General features: G+C 33.5%; 1 protein-coding gene across 1 annotated transcript; it reads left to right on the top strand.

Moving 5' to 3' along the window:
- The first annotated feature begins 23,354 nt into the window (after positions 1-23,354).
- Positions 23,355-25,802, top strand: LOC114304052 (Pentatricopeptide repeat (PPR-like) superfamily protein). Its single transcript, XM_028249236.2, has one exon. The coding sequence runs from the start codon at positions 23,492-23,494 to the stop codon at positions 25,352-25,354; it is 1,863 nt and encodes a 620-aa protein (XP_028105037.2). The 5' UTR covers positions 23,355-23,491; the 3' UTR covers positions 25,355-25,802.
- The last annotated feature ends 105 nt before the right edge of the window (positions 25,803-25,907 follow it).

The raw sequence follows: 25,907 nt of genomic DNA, 5'->3' as shown, positions 1-25,907 counted from the left end.
TTCAAGTTTTTAAATTCTCTTTTCAAATTTAATAATGTGGCAATCTATTTAAATATTTAAGTAAAACTTTTTTTTTTTATATCTTCTCTAATAATAACACCTGTAAACTTTGTTTGAGATTTACCCGATTTATGTGGAGGAGACACTTTGCATGGGTCCTGGGATCAGTCAAGGTACGTGAAAACTGATCCAAACACCTAGTCATAAAAAAAATATATAAATCTTTTACGTATCATTGAATCTAGAAAGTGGGTCTACAAAATAGGCTTGGATATCAATTTTTCTTTTTGATATTACTAAAGTTGTTTTGGGAATTGAAAATAGGTTTACAATTCAAACAAGCCTTCCAAAATAGGATTTATGCCCCACAGTTCGTGATCCAAATAAAACTTCTGAAACAAGATTTATACCTTATGGTCCACGGCCTCAAGAAATTTTGCTAGTAAAAAGTGTCGAATATGAAACCTTAAAAAGAGCAAATTATCATGTCCCATACCTCATCCACCCAATCAAATCCTGAAATTGACTATTATATTTTTCTCCCTTCAAATTTTGTATAATTTAATATAAAAAACAAATAAATACATTGATTTTGAAATCGAACACTGGTAATGTTAGAGATCCATAATTTGGATCCTTAAATTTACTTACAATGATGTGGTAAGACACGTAAACCTTACACAATTAAATATATAACTAATCAAAAATTAACATGTATCATATTACATTATTATGGATCAAATTACTATAAAAAGATTTTGTGAGTCTTATATATTTTCTAATCCAACACAACATGTCTAAGTATATGATTAGATGAAGTATAACTTTGCAGTTTAAGGGCCAAAGAGGGCGCGATCATAAGCTAGATTAAGGCCTTATTTGGCATGTGTCTATTTTAATTTAAAAGTCAAAAAATTAATAAAAAAATCAAAAAGTCTATAATCTATAAAAAAAAAAGTCAAAAATTCTATTTTCTCACTATTTTTTGCATATCTTTTTGTAAAAAAAAATTAAAAAATCATCTAAAATATGTTAATTTTTTTATCTCATATTTTAACAAAAAAAATTATAAAGGCATTCCTAAACGAGGTCTAAGGTATATGGATGACAACTAGGATGGAATGTTGGATTCCACATCAATTAATAGTATGTTTGGCCATGTGAATATAAACTACCTAAACATCTTCCTAGGAATGTTTTTTAGATGGTAAAATAAAGACAGCAAAGAAGCTACAAGCAGAGAAAAATCAACTAGGCACTTCAGCGAAGAACAAAATCAATATACAATCTCGCACCTCTTCCATCCACACGACCTGGGACGGCCCTTGTGAATTTCAAGTGTCCAATTTTTCTATCATTTTATTTGTTTTGTTTTTTTTGTTTTTCGTTGCAACAATCTAATTATTCGAGTTAAACAGAAGCAAAATAATATTAAAATCAAACAATACTATTTTATTTAAAATTTTACTCAAAAGTTTTAATATAATACTAATATTAAATTCAAATTCATTTTATACCTGAAAAACACAATGCAATAACAAATTTATAACTAATCATATATTTTTCGTTTACCAACCATGCATATGAATATGTAAGGCTGTATTTGGCTCATATATTTGGAGAAATATTTAAAAACAAAAGAAAAAAGATGTGTAAAATATAGGTGAAATATAGTTTCACATTTCATACTGTTTCTTTTCAAATCTTTCTCCAAATCTTATGGGTGCAACTTGGTCGGGTTCAGACGAAGTGAGAAATTGTCTAAACCCAGCTCAAGTTGTGCTAAGATTTGCCCAAACTCACCCAAGCCTGAATTATAATCAGAGGTTGTCTGACCAAATTCAACCCGAGTTAAACCCGAATTGCTTGAGTTACCCGAATTATACATAAATTTTAGTGTTTTTTTTTTTAAAGAGATTTATTTATAAATCTCATTTAGGAGACTTATAATCTAATAAGTCTATAAAGTTTTTTTATATTCTATTTAGTCTCATATATTTAGACTTGTATCTTATGAGATCATTTTTTTCCTTATTTATAATATTTTTAGGACTAATGTACCATTTGTTCTATTTTTGATAGTAAGTATTACAGACAATTGTAACCTTTTTGTTTCCTTTTTCTGTTTTGACTGTTTTGAAATTAGTGAGATATGTTTCTTTAAAAACTAAATATATATTATTAAATTATAATATTGACAAGAAAACATAGGTAAAAAAGAATCTTGCAGCACAAAGAAACTTCCTCTCACACTTTCTCTCTTGCTCTCTCTCTATCTCTAACTTGCCCATTTGAGAATTGGAGAAAATCACAAAACAACAAGAACTCAAAGAGATGAATTGGGTGATGATCATCAAATAAAGAAACAAAATAGAACAAACCCTAAAAGGAGCTTATCATCATTATCATTCTTCTATTGTTGTTGTTTGAAAGTCTATGTTCTTCCATCCAGATATCGTAGGGGCAAGGTTAGCACTATTTTTGTTTTGCAACTACATCTGGGTATGTGTTGGTAAGGATGTATATGACACCCCAAATATTTAATTAAATGCCACATAAAAAAATTAAAAAATAAAATAAAATAAAAATAATATAATATATATATAAATAAAACAAAATAAAATAAAATATTTGATTTTATAAATTACACTCGCTAAAATGTGATCTAACTTAAAATTTGATGCATTATTACTATCAAACCATAACAATGTGGTCAATATAGGGATGACAATGGGGTTTAATGGAGTGGATATTAATTTTCCATACCCATTCCCCTATAATAAATTTTTCCCATTCCCCATTCTCCATTCCCCATGGGTACCACCCTCCCCATTTCCTAATAGGTTTGGACTTTCCCCAACCCACTTCAATCTCCATTTTTGTTTTTATTTTTATTTTTTATATTAATGTTAACAACCACTTTTTTTTTTTTTTTATAAAAAGGTTCACAACAAAAGCTAAATATACCTTCAATCTTCTTTCTTTCTTTTTTAATAAATTTAATGTTAACAACTTTTTTTTTTTAAGGTTCACAACAAAAGCTAAATATACCTTCAATCTTTTTTTTTTTTTTCTTTTTTAATATATTTAATGTTAACAACTCAAGGTTTTAGCTAAATATACCTTCAATCTTTTTTCTTTCTTTTTTAATATATTTAATGTTAACAACTTATTTTTTTATTTTTTTTTAAGGTTCACAACAAAAGCTAAATGTACATTCAATCTTATTTTATTTTATTTGGTTCAACAACAAAATCAAATACACATTAATTAATTAATTAAAAAGTCTGTTTTATAATAATCAAATATATAATTTTAAGACAATCAAATAAGTTTTAGTAATTAAAAAAAAATGTGGAAGAACGTGGAAGATTAAAAAAAAAAATTACAACCATCTCTCTCTCTCTCTCTCTCTCTCTCACTCTCACTCTCACCCCTACATGTTATAAGAACTTGTTTACAATGTTATAAGAGCCTGTTTGAAGAAATAAAATGTGAAAGAACCTGTTTGAAGAAAGTGTTATAAGACCCATATTAAATTGCATCAGGGCATAAATAAGGAATTGTTTATTGATCTCTTAGCCACGGACATTTTAGACATTAAACCATCTTTCTCTTAGCAAATTTGAACCATTCATTTTAATTTATCCAAAATCTAATTATACCTTTTAACAAATCTGAACCACTCATTTTAAGATATCTATGCCTTACCACACCTAATCCATCCTCCATCTTATTCCTTTATTCCCCCACTAATTTTGTTGTTTGTTATTTTTAAAAAACAAAAACTGTTTTTTCAATTAGAGTTTTACTAATTTCAGAACACCATCACCACTATTCTCACTTTCACTATCACACTACCATCATCACTACCGCCATCACCCCACCACTATGTCACAATCTTTACTTTCACCTTCGTTCCATCACCACCACCACCAAATATAAAAAAATATATTTTTAATTTTTTTTATAAAAAATATTTTTCATTAAAAAATATTTTCTATCTAAATAAATGAAGCATAACATTGGGAAACAAACTAATTTCAGTTAAATCTGTTCATAACTAAGAAAAATTATTTTATTTTAAAAAAAATTATTTAGTAAGACTTTGTATCCCCTTTTTGTTTTTCCAGCAAATAAATCTTTGTACCCATCCTTTCTAACCAATCATGACTCATGCTTGTTTCGATTCTCTACAATTTCCCTATTTTCAAATACATTTATATATATATATATATGTTGTATAAATCGTGTGATAACATAAAACAAATAGATTCATACTCGTTAATTGAAATTTTAGAACAAGCAAACCATTCTGAAAATTACTATACATAACAAAATAAAATAACATGGAAAAGCAAACCGAAACCTGCACTAGACAGTGTTCTTAATTTTTTAAAATAAATTTAAAAAATTTTAGATATGCATAAAATTTGACAAGAATAATGTGACAATGTTAATTAAAGTGTATTTGATTTTATTGTTGAGCCAAATAAAATAAAATAAGATTGAATGTATATTTAGCTTTGGTTGTGAATCTTAAAAAAAAAAAAAATGGTTGTGAACCTTAAAAAAAAAAAAAAAACAAAAGAAAAAAGATTGAATGTATATTTAGCTTTGGTTGTGAATCTTAAAAATTAAAAAAAAAATGGTTGTGAACCTTAAAAATAATAAAAATAATAATAAAAAAAGATTGGAGGTATATTTAGCTTTGGTTGTTGATCTTAAAAAAAAAAAGAAAAGAAAAAAAAAAGAAAAAAATGTTGGTTGTGAACCTGAAAAAAAAAAATAAATAAAAGAAAAAAGATTGAATGTATATTTAGTTTTGGTTTTGAATCTTAAAAATAAAAAAAACATATGGGGAAATTAGTGGGTACCCATCCTATGTGGATATTTAAAAAATATCACTTACTCTACCCAATGGATAAGAAAAAAAAAGGAAAAACCCATGTATTTGGGTTGGGTCTCCATGGATACCTACAGGGTAGGTTATCCATTGTCATCCCTAGGTCAATATACTAGTTGGGGCCATATCCCTATAACTAATTATTTTGGGGACAAAATGAAATTAAGGAAAAGGTAAATAAACTGTGGCACTTTTAGCTCAAGGACACCTGTGCTCAACGGTGGCTTCTCAACCTCACGCCACCTGTAAGAAATTGAAGGCTTGGAAAATGATTCACCTTTAGTAAAGGGGTGAATCACCTCCTTGGTATTAGGAGTGTAAAAATAGTTCGCGGTCTATCGGCGGTTTGAGATGGGCTTGGCTCGTTTAAGCTCATTTGGGCTCAAGCCCGAGCCCCTAGGCCTAGGCCATTATCTTGAAGCTCGACCCGACCCATGGGCTTAGCCCTTCTGGCCAGGCCCACATGAGGCTTAGTGTCTTTTTTAGTGAAAAATAATAAAATTTTGGTAGAAATTTAAAAAAAAAAAAAACAAAAAAATGGTCAGGCCCGCCCAAGCCTGATGTTAAGCCCATCGGCCCGCCCAAGGCGCCAATATCCTTGGGTTTGGACCTAATTTTTTGGCCCGTGGCCCGGCTCGAATTTTGGCGAGAGCCTGTGAGGCCTGACATAGGTCGGGCCCGGGTGGGCTAAGTTGGGCCAGATTTACACCTCTACTTGGCACCTAAGTATAAATAGGGGAGACCGAGCAGTAACTTGGAAAACAAGCAAAAACAAATCAGTATATCAGTAAGTTAAAGAGTCGCCGAATAGTAAAGATCGATATCAAGGTGAGTTATATTAAGCCTTGAGTAGTCATAAATTGTTTTATTATTTTTATGAATTATCTTATGCAAATCATGTTTGTATTAATATTATGAGCCCTGTTTGTTTAAATTTAAACCCATGGATATATTTGTTTAAAGTTTAGAATTTATTTGACAAAGAATATATCAACGTTTATTTTTATAAATACCACCACGGATGTTCCATACCTTAGGAAACTTAAATTACCATTGACCCTCTGACGGTCCCATACCTTGGGGAACTTAAATAACCATTGGCTCTCTGATTAGTCACTTCGTGAACCTCTGTCAGTCATAGATCTATTGACCATCTGTTTTGTTCTATACTGTGGTTATGGTTATTTTGCATATATGATCTTTTTTTATATGATATGTCTATTAGTTAAAATAATTTACTCGAACCAAACTATTCATTGTTTAGCCTAAATAATTATCCATGGTAATTTATATACCCGTATACTCTTAGTATAATATTCCTTATTCTGCCATATGTTTATAGCTGTTAAAACCCCTTTCAGGTGAAGAAACTTAAAGAATGATAGTTTTACCTCATTGATCAGAACCCAGATTTGATATGAACATCATTTTTTTTTAATTTACTTGTAATTATTATGTGACTTATGTTATAATAATTCTCATGTACGCTTCAGATATTTATCTATATCTTTTATTTTATTCTGCTACATTATTTAATTTAATTACATAAAATTAATCTTGGAAATTTTAGAAGTTAAAGTTGGAAAAATATGGTTTTATAGGCTTGTTTTGAGCTAACTTTGAACCCAAATTTGAGTGGGCCCACACATCTTTTGGGGTGGGTCCAAAGCGGTGACGCTTTCCTTGTCACATGGCAAGTTGACATCATTTTCGGGTTCGTGGAATAGATAATTAAAGTGTAAAATGTGAGTTTCCTTATAATGGTTGTCCCACATTGAAAACTTAAGAGAACTTATGTGTGTATATAAGTTCTAGGTAACAACACTTGGGTTGGACCCCAAGAGGCATCCCAAGTTTGTAGAATGGATGAGTCATGGACAAAGTAGGCCTTGGCTCAAACCACCACACGCATGCGCTGCCGCCGTCCAACCGGCCAGCCGAGCCAAGCTGGGCCGTAACGGGCGCGAGTGTGGATTGTGGATCGGATCGGTCCTAACATTAATTTTTTGGACAAAAATTATTTAAATTTTTCTAAAAAATTCTTGTAGGAAAAATTTGAATTTTGCACCAATTTGAATTCAAATTTTTTGCTCCCAACCAGTGTGTCTTTTCCAAACCAATCCAAGAAGATTAAAACAGATTTTCAACCTGTTTGCATCGAACAGATTTTGTCTCTTTCCAGACAGTTTTAAAATTACCCAGTAGTTTCCAACAGATCAAATTGTTCCAATAGATCAAACAGGTTTCAAACAGATTTTTGCACCTATTTAGTTTGAAGTTGCACCTGTTTGGATCTGTCCAAGGGTCACCATCTATGCCTATAAATAGAAGTCTTATTCCAGTAGATTTTCACAATCAAAAACATCCAGAAAATTCATTTCTTTCCCGTTTTTGCACTCTTGCATTTTTATTCTTCATCCTAGTTTTTAGAGAAATATTTGAGAGTATAGAACACAGGTTATAGTTCACCGTACAAATTGTTTTGAGTGCTACTACAATTTGTGTAGATCATTGTACCCTGGGAGATAGATGCCATTTAACCGTAAGCACCATAGCGGGGAGAATCTATCTTAAGGACAGAGTGTCACACACTTAACTTGATCTTTTTATACTTATTCAGATCGGTAAATAAATTCTGTAAGTAATTTATTTTTATTTTTTTGATTTAGTTTCACATTATTTATTTTACACAAAAGATTGTTTCAATAATCTTAAGACAGATCCGAATTATTCTGTTTATACAGAATTTTTCGTTTGTTTCTCTTTCTTACTTTCTTCTTCTTACATAAATTATTTTCTGTGTTTATACAAAATAATATTCTGGTTGGAAAAATAAATATTTATTATACTGCTTGAAAAATAGTAGTAATATACTGTTTATTTTCTTTGACAACTAGTAATAATATACTGGTAGTCATTAATAATTCAGAATATTTATTTGTGAAGTTGGTCAGAAATTAATTTTTGTTTTTAGAAATAATTTCTAAGTTTTCATTAATTAAAATTCTGTTTCAGTATTTGAATTTTTTAAGTGTTATAGAAATTTAATTTTCTGTGTGGAATTAATTTGTTTAAATAAAATTTTATCTTATTTTCAAATTAATTGGAAATAAAGTTACAATTCGCGTTTATTTTAATTTTACAGAATTTAATTCTATGATTTTGGTTTGATTTTCTGTGTAGTATAAAATTCTAATTATAATTTTGTTTTATAATTTAGAATTCATGACTACTGAAACTAATGCTCAAACTAGTACTAGGATGGTAAATGCCATTGCTCCAAACCCTTCTCCTGTTGTGACTACGTCAATCAATCACGGTGAAAAGCCAAAGAAATTCTTAGGAACTGATTTTTAAAAGATGGCAGCAGAAAATACTGTTCTATCTTACTACTCTGAACGTGGCTCGTTTTCTTCGTGAAAATACTCCTACTCTAAAAGAGGATGAAACCGACAGGCAAGTGGTTGTTGTAGTTGATGGTTGGAAACAGGTTGATTTCCTTTGTCGGAACTACATTTTAAACGGGATTTGATAACACATTGTACAAAGTCTACAGTCCTATCAAGACGGTAAAGGAACTTTGGGAGTCTCTAGAGAAAAAGTACAAAACAGAAGATGCTGGCTCGAAAAAACTCGTAGTAGGCAAATTTCTAAATTTTGTGATGGTTGATTCTAAGACTATGATCAGCCAAGTTCAAGATCTCTAACTCATTCTGCATGACATTCATGCAGAAAACATGTCTCTCAGTGAATCCTTCCAAGTTGCTGCTAATTTAGTACAAGGTCGGAAGAAATTCAAGAACTACCTCAAACAAAAGCACAAAGAAATGACTTTGGAGGAATTGATTGTGCGTTTGAGAATTGAGGAGGACAACCGCAATTCAGAGAAACGGGCTGGTAAGCATCCAATGGAGACTAAGGCAAATGTAGTGGAACATGCTCCAAAAGCAAAGAAACGAAAGTATTCTAGAGAAAGTTCCGTACAAGGCTCTAAAGAAGGAAAAACTATGAAGTACAAGTTTAATGACAAATGTTACATCTATGACAAAGAGGGACATCGGGCCAAAGATTGCCGTAGCAAATGCAAAGGCAAAGGAAGATCAAGCAAGAAGTCTGCTCAAGCCAATATGACTGAAGTGGACAAAATTTCCAATGGTGTAGATGACATAAATCTTTTTATAGTTGTTTCCGAGGCAAATCTTGTCGGAAATCCTAAAAAATGGTGGGTGGACACTGGTGCTACTTGCCACATCTGTGCCGACAAGTCGATATTCACATCTTATTCAATGGTGGACGACGGTGAACAACTTTTTATAGGCAACTCCTCGACTTCTAAAGTTGAAGGATAAGGAAAGATTATTCTGAAGATGACATTTAGAAAGGAACTCATTCTCAACAATGTGCTGCTTGTACCAGACATTCGTAAGAATTTAGTCTCCGGATCTCTGTTGAGTAAAAATGGGTTTAAGCTAGTTTTTGAAAGTAACAAATTTGTACTTACCAAAAAAGAGATGTACGTAGGAAAATGTTACATGTCTGATGGTTTTTTCAAACTAAATGTAATAATTGTTGTCCCCTCTGTTAGTAATAATAATACATTTTCTTAATTGCTTGAGTCTTCAAATTTATGGCATGGTAGACTAGGACATGTTAATTATGGATCTTTGTGTAGATTAATTAATATGGAATGTTTACTTAAATTTGACATTGATTTAAATCATAAATGTGAAATTTGTGTTGAGGAAAAATTAACTAAAACTCATTTTCATTCAATTGAACGAAGTATGGTGCCACTTGAATTAATTCATAGTGACATTTGTGATTTTAAATTAATTCAAACTAGAGGTGGGAAAAAATATTTTGTCACTTTCCTAGATGACTATATTATATATTTATTTAATTCCAACCAGGGATGAAGCTTTGGAAACTTTCATTTAATATAAGAATGAAGTTGAAAATCAACTTGGGAAGAAATTTTTAAAAATTAAGAAGTGATAGAGGTGGTGAATATGAATCACTTTTTGGTGAATTTTGTAAAGAACATAGATCAAATCACTGCTCCTTACTCACCTCAGCAAAATGGAATTGCTGAAAGGAAAAATAGGACTTTAAAAGAAATAATGAATGCCATGTTAATAAGTTTTGGATTACTTCAAAACTTGTGGGGGGAAATGTAGACACCCCATTTTTGACCGCCCGCAAGGATCGAGCGCTTTTCCCAGTACACTCGATGATGAAAGTGGTGTTGTGCGTAGTTCAAGGTCTCAATGAAGAGGCTATGTTTAAGCTCCAAAACAATCCCAATCCTTCTATATTCCCACTATTTATACCCCAGAAATCCATTTTTACACATTGTGTTACCCCGTGCTGAGTCTGAAGCAAAGAGACAGGGGATTACATTGAGGCCCGACCATGGCTCATTGAGAGCTAGCTGTGGCTATTGATGGCCGGTTGTACCCTAGTAGTGAGAAACACTATTCTGGGCGGGAGCCCACCAGCTGTCCATTTTTGAAGATATTTATGATCCTTCTTGTTCAAATTCTATAAAAACGAAGTTGTATCTCTGTTTTGAGGGTTGAAGAATTTCTAAAAAGCTTATATACCTTCTTGAGAGCTCCTTCTTCTTGTGCAAGCAGCCTTTGACCAAGCTTACCACCCTGAACCTATATCTATACACCATATACACCTTCACACCTTAGCCTTAGAACCTTGGTTGAGCCTTGAGCATCACAATTTAAGCTTGAGAGTGTGTTTGGACCTAGTTTGATTCACAACAAAGAGCTTACCTTTCTTGAGAGGTATAAGCTTACTATCTCTTCTCTTGCTCTCTTTTCTATCATTTGCTATCAAGTTCTTGTATTTTTGTATTATTTTGATCTTTCTTCAAGTGTCTAAGCTTGGGTTTGGAGAGCTACCAAAGGGTCAAGAAAGTTAACTCTCTTTATTACACCTTCACCTATAGCTCAAACTCTTGTTTTTTATACCATTTTCTTTGCTTTCTAAATAGATTTTCAGAGTTTAAAAGAGGCTAAAAATCATGCTTTGAGGTTTCAAAAGTGGAGGGGTTAGCCATCCCTCATTGTTCTTGCTTACTGGCCTTATTGTCTTTCTTTGTTGTTTAGCTTTTTAGGCTCTTTTCATGTACTTTGAGCCACTGTTGTTCACCTATTAGAGGCCGTTTTAGGGCTGTCCTAGATTGTTTAATTAATTCATGCTTTGATTAGTTTGCTTGTTGTCTCATATGTTCACATACATAGCTTGTTGCATATTATTCTTGGCTTTTCTTTGTCTAATTTCCATGTTTCAGAGCCTAATTTTAATAATCAACGTACCATTTTTTTCTTTCATTTGAGAGTTGTTTCAATCGGTTGACGGTTATTCAAAACATGAACTAGAGATCTATGCTTAATGGCTTAATCTCTATGGAGGTTCATTGTCAACAGCATAGTCTCTTTTTCATGTTGAGAATCACTTCTCGTTTGACATGTTTCTCACTTAGTGGACGTAATCTTTAGTGGACGTAAGCATCATCTTGGACAAATGGGTTTAAGAATGGCAAAGACTAATGAATTTGGCTTAAAACGAACCAACCCATATCAAGAAAATGAATTATATTGCTTGGACTTGGCCGAACGTTATGTTGAGTCTATTGTGTCAAGAGTCGTCACACGTTAATTCATGGTGTTTTGACGACCCTTGAAGCGTCTTTACTCCCCTATTTTGAGCTCATCCTATGATAAATGAGAGGGATGGTTGTTATTCATTACATTCATTGAATTTTGTCCAAATTGTAATCGAAATCATCAAGCAAACAAATTGCTCATTGATGGTTTTGAAAACGATTTCAACATTCTCTTGAGGCTCTTCCATGATAGAGAAGTGTAAGAGGGACAAACAGAGTTCAGAATAACTCTGTCTATACTGTTTTCACTTTAAAGCACAAAACAAGATTTTGCATAAAATTAAGGCATGGCCAGCCTTATTTAGGCTCGGCCGGCCATCAATGTTTGGTCAGCAGTATGTTTTGTAGAAAACATAAGGCAGTGGCTGAAGGTGAAACAGAGCAAGCCTAGGCAGACAGAGTAGTTCTTGGACATTGTGTATGCAACCCTTGTGCATCCTTGCTTACATCAATGTTACAAATGAATGCTCCGAGTATTGTTGTAATTAATTATTATTGTTGTAGTCAATTCTTGTTATAATCACTGTTGTAATTATCGTTATTGTTTATTTGTAATTGTTATAGCTAGTTTATTTCTCATTATTATCCTTGTTATAATGGAGTAGCTAGCTAGTTAATTCTTTGCTTATTTATTCATTCGGTTTTGTAATAATTAGTTTAATTCGGACTCTCGGACTTTGATTCACACCCTTCTGTGTGAGGGCAAACATGTAATAAGTTGTATGTCTTCCAACTCCACACCTTTCTCCCCTTTACTTACTTGCTTACGATGGTTACTATAGAACATCATTTTTCAAATTAGCACTCTTATGATTCGCATCCATTGTCTTGCATGCATCCAAGGTTTTGCTCATCATACTAACTAAATGTTTAGAATTCATTGCTTGAATACGTGCTTTATCGCATGTCTTGAATGGAATCACATACCATGTTCATAGCTGAGCCTAGGGGTGCGCATGATACCGTTGAAACTGCCAAAACCGCACCGAACCGCACCGCCAAGGCAAATTCGTTATTATTTGCCAATCGAACCGCCGGTTTTTGGTAAGAAAAATGGCAAATTCTAGTGACACTTTTATCAATCTGTCGGTTTCTATTTTTCTTCTAAACCACACTGACCCGCACCGCTACTAAATCATGTTTTATAAGATTCTAAAAATTATTTTTTACTTAAGTTTGCTTGTTGTTCTATACCTTAGAATATAGTATTGCATTACTGCTCGAGGGAAATTCAAGATGTCAGTAATCCAAAATAAAGTTGGATTCCAATTCACTTTTCAATCTTTTTTTTTTTTTTTTTCTGGTCATGTTGCAAACTTGCATCAGCTCACTTTTCAATCTAAATACTTTTCAACTGTAAACATTTTCAATATATTGTAAACCCTGAATGATATTAATTTTATGTATTGTATTTGATCTATAGCGATCCCGGTTATCCCTTTTCTGTTCTGTTGTTTTCCAGACGCAGTTCTGTGGAGTTGGTAGTTGTACCTATCGTGTTGTCAACCTTTAAACTCTTTTGTTTGAGTTTTAGAACGAGTTGGGCTCGGTTGTTTCAGGTTGGTAGAGCTTTAGCTCCCATTGTTGTTGCCCAGTTTTTGAGCGGTCCGCTCGAGCGGGTCTTCTTGCGCTCGAGCGGGGTTTTCACAGTTTCAGTATTTCGTGCCTCTGCAAAACTTCTGCAGATGTGTTTTCTACGCTCGAGCGGATTTCTTTACGCTCGAGCGGTCGCGCTCGAGCGGGCTTGTTAGCGCTCGAGCGGGTTGTACTTTTTGGTGTAAGTTCTGGGAGGGAGAAATCTACGCTCGAGCGGACTGGTTTTCGCGCTCAAGCGGATGTACTTTATTCTTGTGTCTTGGCGCTCGAGCGGGCCTTTTTGTGCTCGAGCGTACCTAGCTTTTGTCCTTGACGCTCGAGCGTTGTGTTCTCCGCTCGAGCGGGAGAGTCGTATATCAGTTGACAGCTAGGCTATTTTAAATCAATTTTTACATTTCCTTTCTCCCTCTTGCTTTTCCAAAACCGATTTTGAGAGCTCCTCACTCTAAAACCTAACTTTTCTCTAGGGTTTTATCTAGTAGGAGTGTTTTCCTTACCTTGAGCCTTTGTAAGAAGTGTGTTGATCATTGAGGGCTACATTTTGATCCTAGAAATTTGGTGTTTGGAGCACTTCCGAGTTTAGCTCTTCTTTCCCGTGGGTTCTACATTTGAGGTAGGGATTTCCTTGTTCTTTTTCAATACTTCGTCTATAGATGGACATGTGGTAATTTTGTATTGCATGAAAATCATATCCATGTTGGATTTGTTTGAAATCATGAGAAGGAACCTAGGGTTGGGTGTTTGAAAAATGGTTACGTTATCATTGATGGTTGTTTTGGGCTAATTGGAGTGTAATTTAGCATGTTGTAGTTGATAGAGGAAAAAGCCCTAAATCATATTTTGATTGATAAATTAAATTGGAGGATAGTGAATTCTTTTTTTTAAAAAGCTCTATTGTCGATGAGGGTTGAAGGTGTTAATACCTAAAGGGTTAACTTTGGCTTTGGAATGGTTTGAAATGAATGTAATGGACTAGTGTGAGTCATGGCTTTATTGTCAATGGAATTGGTTTTGTAAAATAAAAGGAATGGATTTGGTTTTGTGACAACTAAAGGGACGGTGTTGGTTTTGTGAAAACAAAAGGGAAGTGGAACTTGTTTTGTGAAATGGGAAAAAGTATTTTTGAAATACGAATGAAAATTTGGATTGTTGTTTCTTGAGTGTTGAATACACACTTGTGGGGAATCGTAGCTTTAGCTACCATGTTAATGTCGCTGTTGGGTTTGTGGTCTCATAGTAGTTGAGTCCTTAATAGATGTACTAAATATTTGCATCTAGAGGTTTTGTCCTTGGTCATCGGTGGAGGATGATACGGTTGTGTTGAATTGTCGTGCATGCATTATACCATTGTTGATGGAACATCGTATGTGATGGAGTGTTGAGATACATTTTATATGTATGCTAGCTCGGGAAGAGGTAGTTATGTGTTCATATACTTTAACACATTGTTTGTACTTGGATGGTTTATGTATATGTGTTATACATATTAGTTGTGCCTTGTTGCATTTGGTTGGTGGTGTTATACCCTGCGCTAATAATCAGAGGTACCGTGACCTTCCAGCTAGCGCTTGGAGAACTGTCTGCGCTGAGAATATAAGGCACCATACCCTTCCAGCTAGCGCCTGGTAAACTGGCATGTTGTTGTGAGAGGTGTATCTTTGGCTTACAACGCACATAGCTAGTAGAGCAAAGTTTTGTTATTGTTGTTTCAGTGTGTCTGGGACTATCATGGATTGCGTTGATTACGGTTTTGGAGGGCCGAGTTGCCTCATTGGTTTGTCTTATGCATGTTGGTGAGTTGTTATCTTTTTTTTTTAACGGTGCATGTATAGATTTGATTGTATCAGGAAGAAGCCAAAATGTCATTTTTTTTGTCTTTTGGAAAGTATGAAGGAGAATGGTTATTTTAAAGAGATATATATTTTGAAAAGATATGCCTGTGTATGTTTGGAAAATGGAAGAGAGTAGTGGGCTTAGTGAATTTATTTCCTAAGGTATTGTTAATGTTATGAAAGATTGGGAACGGGGATTAATGAGAAGAAAAGAAAATTGAATCGCCTATGGCGTTGATTAAAATGGTTGTTTCCAAGAAAAGTTCATACTTATGTATATTTTGTATAAACTGTCACATTACTATTCTAGTATGAGATTGGGTATTCATGATCATAGCTATCTGTATGTTGTTATTGTTAAGGGCCATGTTGAGATCTCTACTGGACTATATGTTCATCCCACGTTATTGAATCTTTTTTAGGTGTTTAGCTGAATATGCTGCAAGATTTGGATCTTCTGATTTGTTGGCCACGGGGCCTCTCTTATATGGGCGGAATGCCATATGTGTAAAAGGGTTGTACCCTTCTTCTTGATATGTTGTTAATGATGTAAGCCCAAGGGCAATTTGTTTAATATGCTCATGTTGTATTTAATAAACATTCGAAAGAGAGTTGTTGTTCACTCCTTTTAGTTGAGCACTTGAGTTTATTTCTGCATGTTATCTCTGAAATTGAATTAAGTTAATGAACTTGGTAATGACTTCGAGTAATAAAAAGTGGGGCGTGACATGATCATTGTAGCTTCCACAGATGCTTGTAATGAACTGATGGCATAGTCGTTGATATTATCATGTTGTTGCTACACTTGCTGCATCAGAAGAAAGCTTCGCAATATGCTTAACATCATGGTATCTCTTGTCTTTTTTTTACTCTTTGATTTAAGTTTTGTAATTTGAATTATATTTTTTATAAACCGCCAATCCGCCCGAACCGCCAAGGCAAATCCACCATTATTTGCCAACCGAACCGCTGGTTTTTGAGAAGGAAAATGACAAATTCTAGTAACACTTTTATCAATCCGTCACCCGCCATATGGTTTCTATTTTTCTCTCAAACCGCACCGACCCGCACCGCGCACATCCCTAGCCGAGCCTATTAAAATTACATAACTTGTACGTGTCGCATTAGTCATATTGCATTAGTTAGGAGCATGCATATTTTCTAATTATTTTGCTTTGTTTTGGCTCGGAGTACTAGGTGAACAATTTCGAGCTTTACCATGATGCATTACGTACTAGTGTTATAATGCCAAGCATGCTTTCCATGAGGCTAAGTGCTTACTTGATATATTTGTGTGAATGCTTGTGGATGAAGACTATATTCCAAAATTGGAACAAATTAATTAATGTGCATACAAACTCACATTTTCAAGTGACGCGTATTAAAACAATTTTTCAAATAAAACATGAAATCAAAGTGTTCCAGTTTTTGCAAATTAGTCTATACTTACTTGTGTGCAACACATAGTAAACATAGTTAATAATCGAAATAAGAGCATATAATGTAAATAAGAATTAGATCATGATTAGTAGAGGTCGATCTTTGATCGGGCGAGTGGGGTGCTCAATTCATGACCTTTTCCTCTTGTACCTAAGTTCCTAAGCTGAGACACTTTGGTGATGACGGATAAGTGGCCTTTGGTATGAGTCTTGGCTTTCCTAAATTTTTCAAAAATATTTAGGTGACGACTCTGTAATCTGGCAAAATAGTTTATTTTTGGCATTTTTGATTCAAATCGATTTTCCAAAAGAAATGTCGGATTTGGACTCATTTTTGTTCACTATTTCACATTGCACTTATGAAATCAGATTCAGAACCACGAGAGTCCGAACTGTAGGACTAGTCATGTCTGAAAGGAGCATGAAAAGCAAGCCACAGAAAGCAATACTTTCTGCTAATTATATTCTAAATAAAGTACCTCGAAATAAAGTGAATCAAACACCTTACGAATTGTGACATGGGAGAGTACCATCCTACAAATACTCAAAAGTGTAGGGGTGTTTGGCTAAAATGGCTATTCCTAGTCCTGAAAAGACTAAGATAGGTTCTAAAACGATTGATTGCATTTTCATTGGTTATGCCAAGAATAGTAGTGCATATCGATTTTCAATTCATAAGTCAGAACATTCTGAAATGCATATAAATACTATTATTGAATCTCGGAATACATCATTCTTTGAACATGTATTTCCAAATAAGACTGGACAAGAGACTAGTAATAAAAAAAGGATCTTATGATGTTATTACTAGTCATGATCAAGAACAAGAGTAAGAGATATATCAAAATGAGGAAGAAGAACCTAGACGTAGTAAACATGCTAGAACCTCAAAATCTTTTAATCTAGATTTTTTAACTTTTTTGTTAGAAAATGAGCCTTTAACTTTTAAAGAAGTTATGTCCAGTCCTGAGGCTACTTTATAGAAAGAAGCTGTAAATAGCGAAGTTGAATCCAACTTGCAAAATCACACTTGGGAATTGGTGAATTGCCACTAGGGTGTAAATCTTTTGGATACAAGTGGATTTTTAAGAGAAAAATGAAAGCGGATGGATCAATGGACAAATACAAGGTAAGACTTATGGTAAAAGGATATAGAAAAAAAGAAGGTTTTGATTACTTTGACATATACTTACCAGTTACTAGAATAACATCTATTAGAATGCTAATTGCCATTGCATCTTTGTATAATCTAGAAATTCATCAAATGGATGTTAAAATAGCTTTCTTAAATGGTGAGTTAGATGAAGAAATTTACATGGAACAACTAGAAGGTTTTTCTGTTGCAGGAAAAGAAAATAAAGTGTGAAAATTAGTTAAATCATTATATGGTTTAAATCAAGTGCCAAAGAAATGACATGAGAAATTTGGCAAGACAATGATGTCAAATGGTTTTAAAATTAATGAATGTGACAAATGTGTTTATATTAAAAACACAAACAAAGGTTATGCATTAGTATGTCTTTATGTGGATGATATGCTCATCATAGGTAGTAATATTGACATGATTAAAACTACCAAGAAAATGTTGAATAAATATTTTGACATAAAAGACATGAGAATTGCTGATGTAATACTTGGTATGAAAATTACCAAAATATTAGAAGGATATACTTTGTCACAATCACATTACATTGGAAAAATACTAAATTTAGCAAAAATGATGATCATCTTGCTAGAACACCTATGGATATTAATTTGTTTCTTTCTAAAAATGTACAGGAAAGTATTTATCAATTAGAGTATGTTCGAATCATTGGAAGCTTAATGTACTTGATGAACTGCACTCGCCCGGATATAGCCTATGCAATAAATAAATTAAGTAAATATACGAGTAATCCAGGAGTAGAACACCAGAAAACAATTATAAGGGTTCTAAGATATCTCCGATTTACTTGTACCATTGGGCTAAATTATACTAGATATCCAGCAGTACTTGAAGGATACTGCGATGCAAACTGGATATTGGATACTAGAGACTCAAAATCCACCAGTGGGTATGTCTTTACACTTAGTGGGGCTGTTGTATCTTGGAAATCTTCCAAACAGACTTGCATTGTTAGGTCTATTATGGAATCAGAATTTATAGTTTTAGATAAAGCTGGGGAAGAAGCAGAATGGTTTCGTCACTTCCTTGAAGATATTCCAATGTGGCCAAAACTGGTTCCTACTATATGTATACATTGTGATAGTCAATCAGCAATAGGTAAAGCACAGAGTCATATGTATAATGATAAGTTACGACACATTCGTCTTCGACATAACACCGTGAGACAAATACTCTCTAATGGAATTATTTCCATTGAATATGTGAAATCTAAAGGCAACATAGCGAATCCACTAACCAAAGGGTTAGCAAGAGAGTTAGTTGAGAATTCATTGAGGGGAATGGGACTTAAGCCTATTAAATAAGAGTTACTACAACGGCAACCCAACCTAGTTGCTGGAGATCCTAAGATCTAGGTTCAAAGGGACAACCGAGTTGTGTATGACTCATAAGGATCATTGGGGAGTCAGACTCTTACCTATTTCTATGATGAAATAGTGATGGCTGCAGCGTTTTAGGTTAAGTAATACTTTTAATGATTATTATATCTAAGAATACCTAATGGAGTGTGGCAGTATACTCTTCATAAGAATCACCTATATGAGTGTGAACTGGGCCGATTCTATGAGATTTGTGAAGGGCTACAATTCTCTAGAGCATTCATGAAAGACTAGGTTCTTCAGGGCCAAAATGAACACAATAATGAGAACTAAATTGTGTTTGGTAATATACTGTGTGAGTTCTATTGTCTTGGTTTACATAAATGGTTGAACAGTTCAAGACATCATGTTCACTAGTTAGCTAGTAAATTTGATAATGTCTCACAAGGAAAGATTTAAAGCCAAAAGCTATCTATCATTTGCAGAATATTTGTAATATCTGTACTCTCTGTAATTAGATCATGTTGTTGTATTTTCTCTCTGTCAAATTCCATTCATATGGGGGATTGTTGGAAAAATATGATTTTATAGGTTTGTTTTGGGCTAACTTTGAGCCCAAATTTGAGTGAAGCCCACACGTCTTTTGGGGTGGGTCCAAAGAGGTGACGTGTTTTTTGTCGCATGGCAAGTCACACTGTGAAGATGGTTCATCAAAACCATTTACAAGTAAATAGGAAGTTGATGTCATTTTCAGGTTCGTGGAATGGACAATTAAAGTGTAAAATGTGAGTTTCCTTGTAATGGTTATCTCACATTGAAAACTTAAGAGAACTTATGTATATATATAAGTTCTAGGTGGCAACACTTGAGTTGGGCCACAAGGGGCACCCCAAGTTTGTAGAAGGGATAAGTTATGGACAAACTAGGCGTTTGGCTCAAACAACCACACACGCATGCGCGCCACCGCCGCCGTCCATCCATCCGGTTGGCCGAGCTGTGCCGGGCACAGGTGTAGTATTTAAATTTTTCCAAAAAATTCTTGCAAGAAAAATTTAAATACAAATTTTTTGCTCCCAACCAGTGTGTCTTTTCCAAACCAATCCAAGTAGATTAAAACAGATTTTCAACCTGTTTGCATCGAACAGATTCTGTCTCTTCCTAGACAGTTTTAAAACTGCCCAGCAGTTTTCAAAAGATCAAACTGTTCTAAAAGATCAAATAGGTTTTCAAACAAATTTTTGCACCTGTTCAATTTGAAGTTGCACTTGTTCGGATCTGTCCAAGGGTCATCATCTATGCCTATAAATAAAAGTCTCATTTCACCAGATTTTCACAATAAAAAACATCCAGAAAATTCATTCATTTCCCGTTTTTTCACTTTTGCATTTTTATTCTTCATCTTAGTTTTTGGAGAAATATTTGAGAGTATAGAACATAGGTTCTAGTTCGTTGTACAAATTATTTGGAGTGCTACTACAAGTTGTGTAGATCATTGTATCCTGGGAGGTAGACACTATTGAACCGTAATCACCAGAGCAGGACAAATCTGTCTTAAGGACAGAGTGTCACACACTCGACTTGATCTTTTTGTACTTGTTCACATCGGTAAATAAATTCTGTAAGTAATTTATTTTTATTTGTTTGATTTAGTTTCACATTATTTATTTTACATAGAAAATTATTCCAACAGTTAACTCGTTGCGAATCTAGCCCTAGGCATCGGGGTGGGTCGTGGCATGCATATTCAGGATTGTTGAATAATTTATTAAAGTTAGATTCGACTTTTTGTTTCGAGATGGATTGATATGGTTTTATATATCCATGTATATGTATGCTTATTGATTATGTATTTTTGTGAATGTAAACGTGCAGATCCACTAAAATCATTGTCGTTGTGGATTATCATATTTTAATGTTTCGAATTTGGTGATGTGAACTTCAACATTAGAAACATATGATGGTTGCATAATGTGCAATGTAGACTGATAATTGTATGATTATTGCATAATGTGAATGTTCACGTTCACATATCACTGATTATTGTATGAGTTTTCATGATTTTTACATGATTATTACATGGTGTTGTGATTATCACATCTTTAATCAATGTTAATATTCACATTTAGAAATAGTTATACAAACATAAATAACAATGTGATATTTTAGTCACAATGTATTGTGCATCTTAATAATATAACATAGAGATGTGAATGTTCACATCAATATTGCATTTACCATAATGCACACTAAGTGAATGGTTATATGCACACAATAACAAACCATTACCAACAATGTAAATGCTCGCAGTGTCTCTATAATACCAAAATAACATGACAACATTACCATGCATTACTCTTAATAAATCACAATTAATGTTAACATTCACATTAAAAAATAGTCATACGCTAGCATAAACAATGTGAATGTTCACAGTATATGATTTTATGAGGGAATATTATTTACCAGCATGCATTTATAATTTGAAAATTTACATTAACATTTGGTGAGAGATTTTCAAAAAGTAGACGATTTATGATTTTAGGAATGTAATAGATTTTTTTTTATGGAATAAATTAGAGATTTTCTCCATACAATTAGGGAGATATATTCTTTATGGAACAAGGGAAAGATTTTATTCCTGAAATGTATAGATTCTCCCTGGATTAAGGAGAGATTTTTTCCATGGAATAAAAGAGAAATTTTCTTCATGTAATGAAGGATTGTTGTTATTTCTTTTTATTGTGTATTAGTTTCAAAATGAAAATATGTACAAAAAGTTAGAATGATGATTTGGTCGTATTACCTAATGGAATATTAAAAAAAAAGATGGATTAAATAGAATATAACAATTAAAAATAGGACTTTCTGGAAAATGACCCCTTTTTTTTTTGCAGGAAAATTATTAATTTGTTAAAATTAGACTTTATTTACATTTTTTTAAAAAAATCATTAATAACATCAAAATAAATAATTATCTTTACAATTAATGAGTAAGAATAAAAAAAAAAAAATTGTATTACATTATTTATGTGTATAATATATATTCAATACGATTTAATGATTTAAATTACTTTAATACCGTGCTATGCATGAATTATGTTTACAATTATCAATATATGTGAAGAATAATGCTTGGGACCCCCTTTTGGGGGTCACCCTCTCGCCCCCCTTTGCCATGTGGCAGGGGGTGATTGGAGGAGCAGGAAAAAAAAGAAAAAGAAAAAGAAAAGGTAACCAATGTGAGAGAGAGGGGGTCAAAGGGGGTGGGGGGAAAATGGGGGATGAATCATTACTCATATGTGAATTGTGATTTTTAAATGTCTTTTTTTTTATTTATATTATATTAAAATTTAATATTTTGGTAATAATCATATGTATTGAACTTTTCAAGGAATTAAATGTTTTTTTTTATTATTCTATTATATTAAAGTTTAATATTTTGATAATAATCATATGTGTTGAACTTTTGAAGAATTTTTTTTTATGTTTGTTCTTAATGCATTAAAGTGTTATTATGATGAATAATAATCATATGTGTTGGGACTTTTCAAGGAATTAATATGTGTTGGATTTCAAAGAATTTTTTTTTATGCTTGTTCTTAATGCATTAAAGTGTTATTATGATAGTAAGGATTGGGAGCTGGGAGAATTTAATAAATGCTAAATTTTTTTTTCTCAAAAAAATCAAGAAATTTAAATTGGGAGATTGAAGCTCCCACAAGGCTTAGGGTTAAAAACCTCCCTTTTGCTTAATATATAGCATAGATCATTACATACATTTAATGTTTTTAGATATATGTTATTTAATATATTTGTTCAAGTCTATTCAAATTTAATTCAAGATTATAAATTTTTACTCGAACTCCTACCAAATAGAAAAATATCTTATCCAAAGCTTAAGAAAAATTCAAACTAAAGTCAAGTTGGTTGAGTTGAACCCGCCTTAACCATCAACCAAACTCAGCTAAAGCATTAACAATTACTTTCGAGCATATAAGGTTGGTTTGTGATGTGAGTTGACTTTTTAATTTTTTAATTTTTTGACTATTTTAGTTTGGGATAAGAAAGTCTCATTTGGAATGAACTTTTTGATTTTTGTGAGAAAAAATTATAATGATTATGAGTTAAATATGATATTTTATCTTATTAAATGAAAAAAATTATTTTATTTTATTGTAACTAAGGTTTCGTTTGGGAAGTGGGTTAACTTTTTAGTTTTTTTGGCTATTTTTGCCTGAGACTAAAAAACTTGGTTTGGGAAGGACTTTTGACTTTTTTGATTTTTTTGTGAGAGAAAGAATATAGTGATTATGAATTGGATGTGATATTTTATTTTATTAAGCTAAAAAATTTATTTTATTTTCTGCAACTATTTTAGCAAAAAAAAAAAAAAAAAAAAAAACCCTAAAACCTACTTTCCAAACAGAGGCTAAAATACCCAAACGAATTCATGGTGTTGTTGTAGCCTCCAGCTTCCATAGATTGATTGCATCATAAATTGTAGCAGAGCTGTGGTGCGATAGATCTGAATCGGAGATTACATTCTCACTCTATGCCAAAAATGTCGTCTCAAAGATTCTTGAAGACTGTGAAGAAAGTCTTCCCCGCAAACCACACCTCTAATCCAAATCAAGAAACAGCCAATTTGATATCCAAAACCCTAATCAACTCAGCCTCAAATCCCCTCCATTTCACCCCGTTTATCATCTCCAATCTCAATCCCCAAACAACCCACCTTGTTCTCTCAAACCCACATCTCCCAATCCAATCTTGCTTCCACTTCTTCAATTTCCTCCAAACAAACCCATCTCTCACTACCCACAAGCCCAATCTTCAAGCCCACTTAACCCTTGTTTGCCGCCTATTCAAATCCCGGAACTTCATCGAAGCCAAGAAAGTATTGAACAATGTTGCAATTGATGATGATCTTAGAAACCCAGTTTGGGAAATTGCTTCTTTGGTGGCACAAGATTGCAAAGAACCCAGGATTGTTGTGAAGCTGTTTGATATGTTGTTTAGAGTTTATGCTGATAATCAAAGGTTTCAAGAGGGTTTAGAGGTGTTTGAGTACATGAAAAACAATGGGTTTGAGATTGATGAGAGGTCTTGTATGGTTTATTTACTTGCACTGAAGAGACATAATCAAGTTGAGCTATTGCTTGATTTCTTTCACCGGATGGTCGAGTCTGGTGTGAGAATCACTGTTTATTCAATGACTACGGTGATTGATGGCATGTGTAAGCTAGGAAAGGTTGATAAAGCTAGAGAATTGATGAATGAAATGGTTGGTAAAGGGACTAAACCCAATGCATATGCATTTAATACATTGTTAGATGCATATATAAAGAAATCGGATTTTGAGGGAAAGAAGGACATATTGGGAGCAATGGAGAAGGAAGGAGTGGCATACAATGCAGCAACGTATACCCTTTTGATTCAAGGGTTGTCATGCTCAAGCTCTGGCAAGATTGAAGAAGCAGAGAAGCTGTTTGATGATATGCGTGAGAAGGGTATAGAGGCCGATGTTCATGTGTACACTTCGTTAATAAGTTGGAACGGTAGGCTAGGAAATATGAAAAGGGCATTTCAATTGTTCGATGAATTGACTGAAAGAGGCATTGTACCAAATGCACACGCTTACGGGGCTTTGATTAATGGATTGTGCAAGGCGGGCCAGATGGAAGCAGCAGAAATTTTGTTGAACGAGATGCAAAGCAAAGGGATTGACTTGAATCGAGTGATATTTAACACGTTGATAGACGGGTATTGTAAGAAAGGGATGATCGATGAAGCATTGAGGTTGCAAGTTGTGATGGAGAAGAAAGGACTCGAGGCAGATGTATTTGCTTATGACATAATGGCTACAGGGTTATGTAAATTGAACCGGTATGAGGAAGCAAAGAGGTTGTTATGCTCAATGGTGGATAAGGGTGTTTCACCAAACACAGTGAGTTTTACCACTTTGATTGATATACATTGCAAAGAAGGAAATTTTGTTGAGGCTAAGAGGCTATTTAGGGAGATGGAAATTAAAGGCATTACGCCTAATGTTGTGACTTACAATGCTTTAATAGACGGGTATAGCAAGAAAGGGATGATGAAAGAAGCCTGTAAGCTAAGAGATGAGTTGGGAGCGAAGGGGTTGACGCCAGACGTTTATACATACACATCACTTGTGCACGGAGAATGTATAGCTGGAAATATAGATGATGCATTGAAATTGTTCAATGAAATGCCACTGAGGGGGTTAGTTCGAAGTCTTGTGACTTACTCTGCAATGATTTCAGGCTTGTCAAAGGAGGGGAGATCGGATGACGCTTTTAGATTGTATGATGAGATGAAAGAGGCGGGTCATACACCTGATGATGCTGTATACACTTCACTTGTGGGAAGCCTTCATGCAGTCGGTTCTTAATTTTACATGGTTCCACCGGCAAATGGATTGTCTTTCGACTCAGTTTTGTTGTAGAGATGCTCATCCACAATGTACATGCAAATCCACCCAGATCGCAAATTTTGTTTTAGGGAAAAGCTCTACAAGTAAAAACTTTCCAAGCCACCAATTGTTGTAAATTTGGCATGCTTATCCACAACTTCCTGATGCTCTAGAAAAGTGTCTTGAATAGTTAAATTGTTCTCGGTATCAATTATGCGTGTTGTGTGAGGAGTTCTACTTGCAATTTAGAGGCGTATATATAAAAATCTTTTTCATTATCACAGCAAATCCTCAAAAAAACTTGTATTAAATAAAGTACATACTTCGACTTTCTTGTGCTAGAACTTTGGCCTGTAAACACGAAAGTGATCCATGCTCCTTTGTAAAGATTAGTGAAATCAAATGTTGTTTGCATTTAACAGCTTCACTGACATGACTATGATTGAAATGTACAAGCGAAATGAAAAAAGCGGAGAAACAACATTGTATATCTGAACACCACAGAATCTTGATGCAATAACGAGAGAGAGAG

The sequence above is a fragment of the Camellia sinensis genome, chromosome 3, assembly GCF_055761805.1.
Source record: "Camellia sinensis isolate YWXY chromosome 3, ASM5576180v1, whole genome shotgun sequence".
NCBI classification, from domain to species: Eukaryota; Viridiplantae; Streptophyta; class Magnoliopsida; order Ericales; family Theaceae; genus Camellia; species Camellia sinensis.
This window is presented reverse-complemented; position numbering and strand designations above follow the sequence as displayed.

What these genes read in the sequence shown, in the direction of transcription:
- LOC114304052 (XM_028249236.2), top strand. Translation starts at nt 23,492, where the DNA reads ATGCCAAAAATGTCGTCTCAAAGATTCTTGAAGACTGTGAAGAAAGTC.